Raw genomic sequence first — 12,852 nt, forward strand, 5'->3', positions numbered from 1 at the left:
ACAATGGTGGGGTCTCCTGTGATACCCCACTTCTCAGGCACACGCGGTCTCCCCGACTAGGGTTTCCATCCCAGCGTCATCTCAGTGCTGACCGTGCACAGGGCCACGCAGAGGACGGCGGGGAAAGCTTTGAGTCTGGCCCCCACTCAACACGCATGTGGGTCCCCCGAGGGCAGGCGTGCTGACGGTCACGGGGCATCTCCTGGTGACTCAGCGGGTCTCTCCTTCCCTCCTGAGCTCAGAGCCAGCGAGCAGAACCACCTAATTCCCCAGCCTCACCATGGCCCTGGACGACAACTTCGACTTCCAGTTCAAGGTCATTATCATCGGGGACTCTGGCGTGGGCAAGACATGCGTGTTGCAGCACTTCGCCACCGGGGTCTACAGCGCAGCGCAGCAGAGCACCATCAGCGTGGACTTCATCTTGCGTTCCCTGGACATAGACGGCAAGAAAGTGAAGGTTGGGGGGGGCAAGGCTGGGGTTTCCTCAAGCAGATACAAGTCTCAGGAAGGAGTGGGGTAAAGAGAGAACAGGAACCTCTTACAGGATCAGCCCCCCACCCCCAAGTCCTGGGGGTCTTTAAAATCAAAGCATCGAGACAAGGAAAAGCATGAAAGAAACCATCGCTCCATGTCACCATGTAAAGGGCAGGTGTGTCCACTTCTCTATGGCTACCGGGAGTCAAATTCCTGCACACGCAGATACCGTGAATAAAGTGCACAGAACTAGTCACACACATGGGACATGGCAAGTGACCGTTCTGTCTTCTTTCTTCTCCTTTTACTTGTTTGGTTTTGGTTTCGGGCCATGTCACATGATGTTCAGAGATCCCTCCTGGCAGGTCCGGGGTTTGCATGCAGTGTTAGGGATCAAACGGGTCCAAACCTCAGCACTGCAGGAATGAGCTCTTGAGCACAGAGCCAGGAGTAAACCTGGAGCAGAGCTGGGTGTGTGATAAGATAACACAATCTTAGCGCCAGAGGGAGAGCGTTACCCGCTTCCCTGAGCACATCTGTGAGCAACTGCGAGCACCCAGCGAGGACAATCCCTAAATTCACTGGGTGTGGCCCCAAACCAAAAAGAGTTTTTTAAAAAGAGCAAAAGACACGAAACGTCAGGACAACAGGTTCACCCTCCCAGCCAGGGCACCTCCGGTGGAGACCCCGAAGCCTGGGCATACCTCGGTGTCGGGTGAGGAACAGGAAGTAACAACCCAGGTGGCACCAGATCCCTGAGCCCATATCCTAGAAAGGAGGCCCAGAGAGCCGCCTTACTTACTTATGTATTTTGGAGCCACACTGCCAATACTCAGGGGTGGCTCCTGGCTCCACTCAGGAATCCCCCTGGCAGGGCTCGGGGACCATGGGGGCTGCCGGGGGTTGAACCTGTATCAGCCAAGTGCAAGGCACCGCCTTCCTGCTGTACCATCTCTCTGACCCTGAAACTGCCTTTTATTTTGGATTTTTGATCCACCCCCAGTGGTGCTCAGGAATCACTCCTGGAGGGTTCCGGGGCCTCCATGGGGTGCCGGGGATCGAACCCGGATTGGCTAGGAGGAGCAGGCAAGCGCCCTCCCTGCAGTTCTGTGACTCCAGGAAACTGTGTTTTTCAGAGTTGAGGGAGCTGTGCCCGTCAGGTGGGCTGCACCCGACTCCCTCTGCTCCTGCCCCCTCCAGATGCAGCTGTGGGACACCGCAGGCCAGGAGAGCTACGGGGCCATCACGCGGAGTTACTACCGCAGGGTGGACGCGGCCATCATAGCCTACGACGTCACGAGGCGCTCCTCCTTCGAGTCTGTTCCACACTGGATTGACGAGGTGAAGGAGTACGGAGCCACCGACACGGTCATCATGCTGATGGGTCTGTATGAGAGCCTTGAGGCCTCGGGCAACCCAGTCAGCCCCCTGCTGGGGCTCAGCTCTCTGCGACACACTTGCTCATGGCGAGCGTGGCAGTGGTCAGGAGGCAGCTGGACCTGGCAAGTCCGTACCTGGCCTGTGCTGAGGCCTTGAGTTTGATCCCCAGCATCCTCAGGGGCACCAGAGCACTGTGGGGTGCATGCCTAGTGCTTCCCCCCCCCTACATACATACACACACACACACACACACACACACACACACACACACACACACACGGTGCAAAGGAACCAGGAACCAGCAGGGCTGAGGCTGGAAGGGAGATCAGTGGTAGAGTCCAGGCCGAGAATGGATGAGACTCTAGTTTGACCCTTGGGCATGAGAGGGATCCTGCCCCCAGCCCAGAAAGCACAGCAGTAGACAGCACCTCAGGGCAGGTCTGGCCCAGGAAGTAGCATCAGAGTCACTGACCCCTGGGACATGAGCATGGGCTGTGAATTTGTTAAGGAAAAAAAGCTCTGCAGGCTGGAGATAGTACGAGAAGTAAATCATGGGCTGGAGCAATAGTACAGTGGGGAGGGTGTTTGCCTTGCAAGCTGCAGACCCGGGTTCGATTCCCAGCATCCCATATGGCCCCCTGAGAACTGCCAGGGGTAATTTCCTGAGTGCAGATCCAGGAGTAACCCTTGTGTATCACCGGGTGTGACCCAAAAAGCAAAAGAAAAAAAAAAAAAGTAAAGCCGTGGCCGTGCCTGAGGCCGACCAGGTCCCATCCCTGCACCACATGGTCTCTGAAACCACCAGCAACACACCCCAGGAGCCCCGGGACCAAGCAAGCCGGGCCCTGAGTATTGCCACAAGCGGGATCAATCATCGCACCCTCCACACACACACAAAAGGACCCCAAGCCAGCCCTGACAAGGGGTGACAGAAGCAGAGAGGCACGAGCGGGGTCAGCCCGACGATCTTGGGCTTCGGCGTCATTTGGCAAAGTGCCCAGGACCACTCAGACTCCTCGCATGAAAAGAATCCAGCAGGCAGGGCCTTGGGCTAGCAGCTGCCCACCCTAGAGAGGCTTCCCCGAGCACTGCCAGGGGGCACTCCTGAGCACAGAGCCAAATCCCACCCCACCCCACACACACAATAAAATGATTTAATGAGGGCAGGAGAGATCCCTCTGCTGTGACTCTGGGTTCAAAGCCCCGAGCGCACAGCCAGGAGTAGCCCCCTGAACTCTGCCAGGAGAGCCCCCCTGCAAAAATCAACATCTAATGAGGTAAAGAGCACTTATTCCTGGCACATCAGGCGTGCTCAGGAGGGCAGAGTCACAGCACAGCGGGGAGGGCACTTGACTTGTCACAGCTGACCTGGGTTGATCCCCAGCACCCCATATGTTCTCTAAGCCCCACCAGGAGTGATCCCTGAGCACAGAACCAGGACTAAGCCCTGAGTGTCACCAGGAGTCATCCAAACTTCCTATCCCCACAACCCAAAGAGGAGACATGTTTGATTCTCTGCAAGGCCTTCCTTGCGGCTGTGTCTGGCACACCAAGGCTGCTGCTGGGGTGGGGGCTGTGCCCAGGAGCAGACCTGCCTTTGCCTGCTGCACTCTGGAAGATTCTCTCCAGCCACATGCACTTGCCAGTTTGACTGACCCCAGTCATAGTTCATCCCATTTCCGTCCCTGTCAGCCCGTTATGGCCACCAGGGGGCGCCCGTGCACGAGGCTGCAGTACTCAGGCCTGGGGTCCTGACCCTTGCAGGGAGTCTTGCTTCTTGGTTGGGCCTCACTCCTGACTCCAGTGCTCCTTGGGTGGTGGGGCTCAGTGGTGGCTGCACCCTGCAATGGCCGCGTCCACACACCTGGCTGCGTGTAGCTGGATTCCCGGGGGCGCCAGAGACACGCCAGAGACACGCCCGTGTGCGGGATGGAGTGTGGCAGCAGGAGGGGTGAGCCGCACAGCTGGCCTGGGAAGGAGGAGGAAGGACGGAGGACTGGCTCTGTCCCAGTCCACGGGGCCAGACACTGACGGAGTGGGAGCAGAGGTGGGAGACGTGCTGCAGGGTTAAGGCCCTTGCCTTGCCTTGCTCGTGCCCTGCTTGATCCCTGGCACCACACCAGGAGTGGACCCTGAACAGTGTCACAGTAAGCCCTGAGCACTGCTGAACATGCCCCCAACCCCCTATTTACACTTATTACATAGACAATTTTTTTTTTTTTTTTGCTTTTTGGGTCACACCCGACGATGCACAGGGGTTACTCCTGGCTTTGCACTCAGGAATTACCCCTGGCGGTGCTCAGGGGACCATATGGGATGCTGGGATTCGAACCCGGGTCGGCCCCGTGCAAGGCAAACGCCCTACCCGCTGTGCTATCGCTCCAGCCCCACATAGACAATTTTTTTTGCCCTCCATTCCTCTCGGAGAGCACGGTAAACTACTGAGAGTATCCTGCCCACATGGCAGAGCCTGGCAAGCTCCCCATGGTGTATTCAAATGCCAAAAACAGTAACAAGTCTCACAATGGAGACATTACTGGTGCCTGCTCGAGCAAATCGATGTGCAACGGGGCTAAAGTGATACATATGCAAACCTATACATGTGTACACACATGCACACATCCACATGCATACTCACATATATGCCCATGCATATACATATTCCAACACACGAAAACACACACACACACACACACAGGCATGCAAGTGTGGCTGGCAGGCTCTGAGTCATGTCTGTGGGTCATGTCAGTGGTGATTTCCTGGTTGTGATCTCGTGCCGTGGCTAGAGGTGGCCCACGGGGGACTGGGTGGTTCCCAGGATCTGTGTATTTGCAACTTCCTGCAAATGGATCCTGGTTTCCATTCAACTGTTGTCAAGTTCTTCCTGGGAGGGGAGTGAAGGGGGAGCTGGGAGACAGAGGTGGGCTACAAGGCCCCTCAGGGGACAATAATGAAAACCAGGTGGAGGAACCGGCCCCGCCTGGTTTCACTGTCAACACAGGCAAGAAATCCTCCGTCCCTGGGAGCTTCTCTTTGGATGCCGCCTCGAGACATCCTAGTCCCCCTGCGGGATGGGGGTGCAGAGATGGACGCCCCCCTAGGCCAGCCCCCTCGGTCCTGGGCTCTCTGGGGAACTGGGCCTGTTCCGAGAGTGCTGAGATGGTGTCAGACACTGTCAGTGCGGAGGGGATGCGCATCTGCGCAGTTTACTGTCTAGATTCTCAACTGGGAAAAACATCCTAGGGCTCAGACAAAGCACAGGGCCAGGACACAGATGTCGCATGCAGCTGACCCACATCCGGTCCCCAAGCACTGCCGGGAGTGATCCCTGAGCACAGAGCCAGGAGTCAGCCCTGAGCACCACCAGGTCTTCAGAGCAGAGACCTGTCGTACCACTAAAACACGCACCTCTGCAAGCCCGTGTTCTCGAGCACAGATGTCGCTGGCCTGTCCCCACTGTGGACAAGCCCGTGTTCTCTCTTGAACACACATGTCTCCCACCGAGTTCCAGTAAAAGCTTTCTTCATCATGAAAGCAGAGACGAGAACACGCCCCTCTGGCCGACCCTGTGTTGGCAGTGGCAGAAGATGGGCTCGACAGCGCCCCCTTTCGTGCTACCCACGACGGTGTTTGAGTTTTGTGTGCCAGGGTGAATGTCCTTGTACTGCAGTGAGGGGATGTTTCTCCTGGCTGGGGCCTGGGGGGAGGGCACTGTCCTGCTGGACGCTTGCACACACCTGCTCCTGTGTTGCTGCACCAGGCCTGAGGGCAGAGCTGCTGGGACCAAGCTCGGCTCAGGGGTCCAACTCCAGGCCTCGTGCTTGGAAAGCCGGAGTGCCACGGCCCCATCTAAAATGCAATCCTCAAAGTCTGTTTAGAAAAAACAAACTGGAATAAGCGGTTCACGGCTCCCAACTTCTACCTCCCTACTTCCAGGGACCAAGTCTGACCAGTGGGAGAGGCGGCAGGTGCTGTTCGAGCAAGCCTGCGCAATGGCGGAGAAGCACGGCCTCCTGGTGGCGCTCGAGACCTCGGCCAAGGAGTCCAGGAACATCAACGAGGCCTTCGAGCTCTCGGCCAAGCCACTGATCGCCCGCAACAGCCTGCCCGCCCTGAGCAGCGTCAACCACTCCACAGCCATCGTGCTGGCCCCCTGCTCCCAGGGCTCCCAGGGTGTGAGCCAGGGCTCCCAGGGTGCGAGACAGGGCTCCCAGGGTTCGAGACTGGGTTCCAAAGGTGTGAGACTGGGTTCCCAGGGTGCAAGCAAGAAGAGTAAGTGCTCCTGCTGAGCACGCTTCCGGGGTCTGCCAAGTACCCCTGTCTGCAGAATATACCCAGTGTCTGCCAGGTACCCCAGTGTCTGCCGAGTACCCGTGTCTGTAAAGTACCCAGTGTCTGCGGAGTACCCCAGTGTCTGCTTGTCTCAGCGTTTATAGATTACCCAATCTGTAGAGTACCCAGTGTCTGCAGAGTACTGCCCTGTGTGCTGAGGACCCCAGTGTTTGCAGAGTTCCCGGTGTCTGCCGAGTGCCTGGTTTCTGCCCCACCCCGGGTCCGGAGCTGCTTGCCACTCGCCTTCCCCACAAGGAGGGCCAAGTCCCTCTGCTGGCCTCCCTGGAACAGCCAGACTGGACAGGACAGGTTTGCTCTGGCATGTCCCCTGGGCCTTTTCTCTCCTGCAGAAGCCAGGGAGCTGCCCGGGTCGCAGTGGGGGCCGGCGCTCTCCCATAGACGGTCTGAGTACCCCAGGCGCGCTTCCCCTTCGGCCCTGACTGAAGAGTGATGAGAAGACAAGGGAGGAGACAGGAGGTCTGGAACATTCCGGAGCCATCTCCAGGAACCCGGCCTGGGCACAGGGAGCAGCGACAGGCCCGAATGCTGGTGAGGGTGGGGGCGCGTCCTGCTGGGGTCAGCGGCTGCCCTGTGTGCCCATCTCCTCAGACACGACACCGTCCACTCTAACTGTGCAGAGTCGGAGTCACCTGCCCGCTGTCCCTTGAGCTGGGACAGAGTCGCCAGTGTCCGCAGAGCACCTCAGTGTGTACCGAGTATCAAACCAATCCTGGCCTCGTAGGCCTGCAGACCCCGTGAGCAATAAACCTTGTTGGACACAGCTGGTTGTCCGCTGAGATGCAGCACAGGACCCTAGGGCCAGCGGAGCTGGGCCAACCCCAGCACCGGCAGGGAACCGTCTGCCCGGGACGGTCCCCGACGACTCCAGTTCAGAGCACGGCCGAGAGTGCTCCCCCAGGATTGCTCCTGAGCCCTGAGGCCCAAGGACCGCCAGGAGCGATCCCCGAGCACCACCGGGTGTGGCCTGACCTCCCCCAAAGGCGCCTCCTGCAGCACTTGGTGTCGGTTACGTACGAAAGGAATCTACGATCCCAATTCCACCATCCAAGAGAGCACGGGGGGAAGGCTCTTACCTGTACCAGCCGACCGGGTTCAGCCCTGCACCACACGAGGTCCCCTGAGCACCAACGGGGATTAGCTCCTGAGCACTTCATGGTACGGCCCCAAACCCCAGTTTCTTCTCACTAGATTTTGTTGGTGGTGGTGGGGTGTGTGTGTGTGGGGAGGGGGGCAGGCACATCAAGGAGTGATCAGGAGATACTCCTGGCTCTGTGCTCAGGAGTGACCCCTAGTGGTTCTTTGAGGACAATGCAAGGTGCCAGGGGGCTTCTCATCAGGGTCAGCAGGATGTGAGGCTCAGCCCTGGGACTCTCTCTCTGGCCTTCCTACCCGGTTTCTGGGTTTTGTCTTTGGGTTCCAACTCCCAGCAGCACATATGGCCCCCCATGCAGAGCCCTGAATGACAACTGAGCACTGCTGGGAGGGACCCCCACTTTGCCCCCCAATGGGGGAAGTGCATATTGTTCCTTCTAGGGCTGCAGGAAGCGATGGAGGGAAGGGGGCAGGGGCAGGGCTGGCGGAGAGCCTGTTCTGCAGGCGAGGACAGTGGAGTCAGCACGGGGGTCAGGCAGGGCCTGGGGGGACCCCTCAGGAAGTCACAGGTGAGAGTGACTGTTTCCTCCACCGAGACACCGAGATAGCGCCAACCTCTGACTGCTGAGAATGAAACCGCTGCTGGCGGGCAGGTGCCGGGACACCGGGTGCATTTAGTGAGCAGCAGCTGGGCTGCAGAGGCGGCACAGCGGGGCGGGCGCCTGCCTTGCTCATGGGACACCCAGGTTCGATCCCTGGCAGCCCCGGGTAGACGCCCTCAGCCCGGTCGGCAGTACGCCCTTAGCACAGGCGGGTATGGCCCAATAAGGGGGGTGGAAATTGAACTGGCACCGAGCACACCCCTGGCATGGGAGAAGCCCTGGGTGCGACTCGCACAGGCATGAAAGCCTTCTGCTGCTGTCTGGGGCTCACCCAGGGCTGCTCTGGCCTCCCCGACTGCACTCAAGGACCACGTGCCAGGGAGGGACCCGACAGCAGCACCCAGGCAAGCGCCTCAGCCCGACGCTCTCTGCGGCCAGAGAGCTTCCTGTACAGCACCGCGCACAACCCCCTTCCGCACAGCATGGACCCCCGCCACACCCCACCCCCGCACAGGGCCACAATGAAGGCTCAGATGCCTCCAGGACCATTTTTTGGGGACAATGCTGACCCCAGAGGTCAGGCCGACTTCCATTTTAGCCAAGAATTAGGAGAGGGGGGAGCAAACAGCAGAATCAAACTAGAGACATGCCTTTCCCTGGGGGGGGAGGGGAGGGCGGGGCGTGGTCAAGCACAGGGCCATCTGTCAAAGGGTAAACACCTGACCCAGCCACGTGACCGCTAACACAGGACACGAACCCGAAGCTGCATGGGCAGCGACACCATCCACGCGGGCCAGAGCCATGGCACCAGCGTCCCTCAGCTGCCGGAGCACGGAGAGGTGACTTCACTACACACTGAGTGTCAGTCAGCCCTAACAGGCATGGCTGGCGTGTCCTGGTGCGTGCCCCAGCGGAGGTGGCACTCACCCAGAGCCACTCACCAGGCCACCCTGTCTTCTGGCTGCCTCCCTCACAGCTGACCCGTCCAGCCCCTGGCAGGGTGTGGCCCCAAAACAAAACACAATAACAAGTTCAGACAATCACCTCTGGGGCGACTGGGGAGCTGGGGAAAGGGCAGAACAGGAAGGATGAAAAAGCTGCAAGATTCGAGATTCGCGGGCAACACTCTCCTTTGTGAGTATTTTCTAAACCACTTAATGTTCTCTTTGACATGGGGCGGGCGGGCGGGGGGGGGGGGGACTTCAGTCACAGGGGGCAGTGCTAAGGGCTTAGTCCTGGTCCTGTGCTCAGGAGTGACCTCTAGTGGTGCTGGGGGACCTTACAGGTCAGCGCCTTGGCCCCTGGCTCCCTGGCCCCAAGGGTGAGGGTTCAGAGGGGTTTCAGGGGAGGGAGTGGCATGCCCAAGGCGGGCAGTATGGCTGGCAGGAAAGTTCTGGAAGGGCGGAGTTGGAGTCTGCCCCCGCCCCAGGCCAAGGTAAAGCTCACCTGGAATCCCGAATGCCGAAGGGCCAGGGCTGCAGGCACGCTTCACTGCACTCGGGACTACGCTTTAGCATGGTCACTGCAACAGTGGCGCTATTCTGTCCTGCAGTGCCACCATGCACTGTGATGATACAGGAGCATCTGTGTCGGGGCCACACCCAACTTGGAGCTCAGGACGTTCAGGGTGTCTCCCAGCGAGGAGACCCAGGAGGCGCTGCCACTGAAACCTGAGGCCTGTGTGCTCTGACCCCGCTCAAGGGTCCTGTCTGGTGGTGTTTGGGGACCCATTATTTGACTGACAGCGATTGAGGGATGTGGGGGCGGGCACACCAACTGTGTTCAGGGCTTCTTCCTGCGCTCTGGGATCACCCTATGTGGAGCCGGCAGTTGAACTCGGGCCAGCAGCGTGCAAGGCCAGCACCCCCTCCCTACTCTCTGGCTGCACACAGCAATGCACACACCAGCTGCACGGTCCCGCCAACACTCACAGCACACGGGAGAGGGCCCGTTCTCCCATATTATGTCCACGTTATGCCATGTCCCCTCCCCCAACCCCACTGTTTGGGGCCGTGCCCAGTAGTGCCCAGCAGTGCTCAGGGCGACCATCCGTGGCCCTGCTGTGGAAGCCAGCTCGGCGGCCTACAAGCAAGCGTCCTCCCTGCCCCCGGGGGAGCACTCCAGCTGCAAGGGGCCCTGGGAAGTGCGTGCCCGTCAGGACGGCCTCCGCCGGAAACACTCGCTAGATTCTCAGGGCCGAGAAGGCTCAGAGCTGGTCTGGTATCCCAGATACCATCTTCCGCCTTGTGTGCGGCTGTGTGCGGCCCACCTGGATCCGATCCCCAGCACCCCAAACAGCCCCCGGAGCACTGCCCAGCGTGGTCCCTGGGCACAGAGCCAGGGAGGGCTCTGCACTGCTGGGTATGGCCCCCAAACCAAACCAAACCAAGTATCTCCTAGGCTCACTGTCCACCTGAGATGCATCCCTAGGCTCTTTTCACTTCCTTTGCATTATTCCAAATATTTTTTTTTTCTTTTTGGGTCACACCTGGCGATGCACAAGGGTTACTCCTGGCTTTGCACTCAGGAAGTACTCCTGGCGGTGCTCAGGGGACCGTATGGGATGCTGGGATTTGAACCCGGGCCGGCCGCTTGCAAGGCAAATGCCCTACCCGCTGTGCTCCAGCCCCTATTCCAAATATTTTAAACTTTTTTTTTTTTGGCCACTCCCAGCGATGCACAGAGGTTACTCCTGGCTCTGCACTCAGGAATTACTACTGGCAGTACTTGGGGGACCATATGGGATTCTGGGAATTTAACCCGTTTAGCCGCATGCAAGGCAAACGCCCTTCCCGTGTACTATTGCTCCAGCCCCATGTTTTATTATTTTTTTTTTTGTTTTGCCTTTTGGGTCACACCCACTGATGTACAGAGGTTACTCCTGGCTCATGCACTCAGAAATTATTCCTGGCGGTGCTCGGGGGACCATATGGGATGCTGGGAGTCAAACCCGGGTCAGCTGCATGTAAGGCAAACGCCTTACCCTCTGTGCTATCGCTCCAGCCCCCAGGCCCCATGTTTTAAAGTTATATTTAAACTGTTTGTCACACCCATATAAAAACCCTTCTAGCTGCCTGATTTTCCAACAAAGCAACTAAGCCAGTGCTTCTGACAGACCTAGACACACCATACAGCGCTAGTCTCCTGAAGAATCCATCTAGATTCATGAATGATGCATTTGGCGACAGGGCTGGGGGTCGGGCCACACCTGACAGGGTCTGGGGACTGTAAGTGGTGGCACGGACCAAGCCTGGGTGAGCAGGTGTAAAGCAAGCATCCTCCCCGCTGTATTACCTCTGCACCCAGAAATATTTACTCTTACAGACACGCGGGACACAAGGCCTGAGACGTGGGCCCAGATCTCAGGAGCCAGGCGCGCCCTCTCCTCCCGACCCACCCCCCAACAGGGCGAACACAAGCGTCTGGAAGTCCCAGGGTGAGTCTAGATCACTGCATGGCACTCAGGTCAGCAGGGCGGGGCTGACAAGCCTCGGCCCTCTCTAGTCCGAGACCTTTCTGAGCCTCCCAAACACAGCCCGGCACTCCCTGCCCTGCCACTCCTCCAGGGGGACAGCAGTGGCCCCCAGTGGCCTGTGGCCATGAGCTTCAGAGACCAGTGCCACTGTGACAAAGGCACATGTGCACGGTCCCTAGGTAGTAAAACCGGGCAGTACAGCCAAGCGCCCGTCTCGAAGGACATGGGCATGGCTCCTAGCAGCGAGCCCGCCACCACACCGCGGGAATCCCCTCCGCACCGACAGTGTTGGGATCCACCAAGCGCCCCTCGGGGGCAAGACACAGGCTGGAGACCAGGGAGGGCCGGAGCCAGGAGGGGGTGGGGACACCTGGCTTGCACAAAGTAGAGCCCACTTGCATTGTCACACAGGCACCCCAGGACCCGCCAGGTGTGGCTCAACCACCCCACACCCCCAAAAGCCGCCAAGACTTGTCAATTCTACAAAACCCACCGGATTCCAGTTGTCAGGTTGCTCTTTATTGCAAGCATCGCAGCTGCCAGGCAGGGTGCTAGACGGGACCGAGGGATGCGGGGGTGGCCGTGACCGCCCCACGGAGCAGGGCTGCGGCAGCTGACCACAGAACACAGAAAGCAGGCTTTGTTTTTATTGTTTTATTTGGGAAAAGTGCTTCTTACAAAAGGGCAGCTGCCAAATACAGAGACCTCTGCAACAATTCCTTGTGTCCTTAAAGTGAACAGGCGGGGTCCAAGGAATCAGAGCAGCAGACGGACCAATGAGGAGCATCTCCAAGTTATTTTTAGGAAACAGAGCAACAAAATGCAAAGCTGAAATTTCCCTTTCAGGAAGTCTAATAACTGGATTTTTGCTTGTCTCGTGAATGATGACCCCCCCTCCCGTGGGAAAGCAGGGCGTTATCATGGAGGACCAATGACTCCGCTACAGGATACACCATGGACCATGGCTGTGAATCACATGACTACCTGCCAAGCTCGGGATGGAATGAGGCAAACACCCACAAAAACGAGAACACAAAAACCTGACAACAAAACCCCTCAAATGAGGACCAAAGTTTGCCAAACAAAGTGCCCAGGCTGGGAAGGCTAGGGGATCCTAAAACATGAATAAAACTGTACCGAGGCCCAGTTCGTGTTCAAAGATGGGCTCACCAGATGGTGCTCGCCTCTACGGCCGAGTCCCGCTTCTCTACTTACAATCACCCGAGCCAGCCAACACTGCTCCGGGGCTAACTAAACCCCAGCACTGCGCTGGGCTCCCACCTACTCGCCAACCTCGGCCCAGACCGCTACACCGCGCGTTTCCGCTAAGGCTAAAAGCACTGCGTCTCTACAGGAGGGGAAGCAGACCGTGTGCGCGCCCACTGAGTCCAGCAGCCCTGGGGGGTCCACGTCCAGCTCTGTCTGCACCCGGCACCGGTATCCTTGAAACTTCCCACCGAGCTCAACACAGTA

At 58.5% G+C, this 12,852-nt stretch overlaps 1 protein-coding gene across 1 annotated transcript; it reads left to right on the top strand.

The window, feature by feature from the left end:
- The first annotated feature begins 280 nt into the window (after nt 1-280).
- On the top strand, nt 281-12,826 carry LOC129398788 (ras-related protein Rab-19-like). The gene is made up of 4 exons (XM_055129536.1): nt 281-460; nt 1,678-1,861; nt 5,794-6,032; nt 12,734-12,826. The coding sequence occupies exons 1-4, from the start codon at nt 281-283 to the stop codon at nt 12,824-12,826; spliced, it is 696 nt and encodes a 231-aa protein (XP_054985511.1).
- The last annotated feature ends 26 nt before the right edge of the window (nt 12,827-12,852 follow it).

This window comes from Sorex araneus, chromosome 1 (assembly GCF_027595985.1).
Source record: "Sorex araneus isolate mSorAra2 chromosome 1, mSorAra2.pri, whole genome shotgun sequence".
Lineage (NCBI taxonomy): Eukaryota > Metazoa > Chordata > Mammalia > Eulipotyphla > Soricidae > Sorex > Sorex araneus.

Bases quoted from the DNA above. Each gene is read 5' to 3' on its own strand.
- LOC129398788 (XM_055129536.1), top strand. From the start codon at position 281: ATGGCCCTGGACGACAACTTCGACTTCCAGTTCAAGGTCATTATCATC. The intron at 461-1,677 runs GTTGGGGGGGGC...TGCCCCCTCCAG, and splicing joins TAGACGGCAAGAAAGTGAAG to ATGCAGCTGTGGGACACCGC. The intron at 1,862-5,793 runs GTCTGTATGAGA...CCCTACTTCCAG, and splicing joins CACGGTCATCATGCTGATGG to GGACCAAGTCTGACCAGTGG.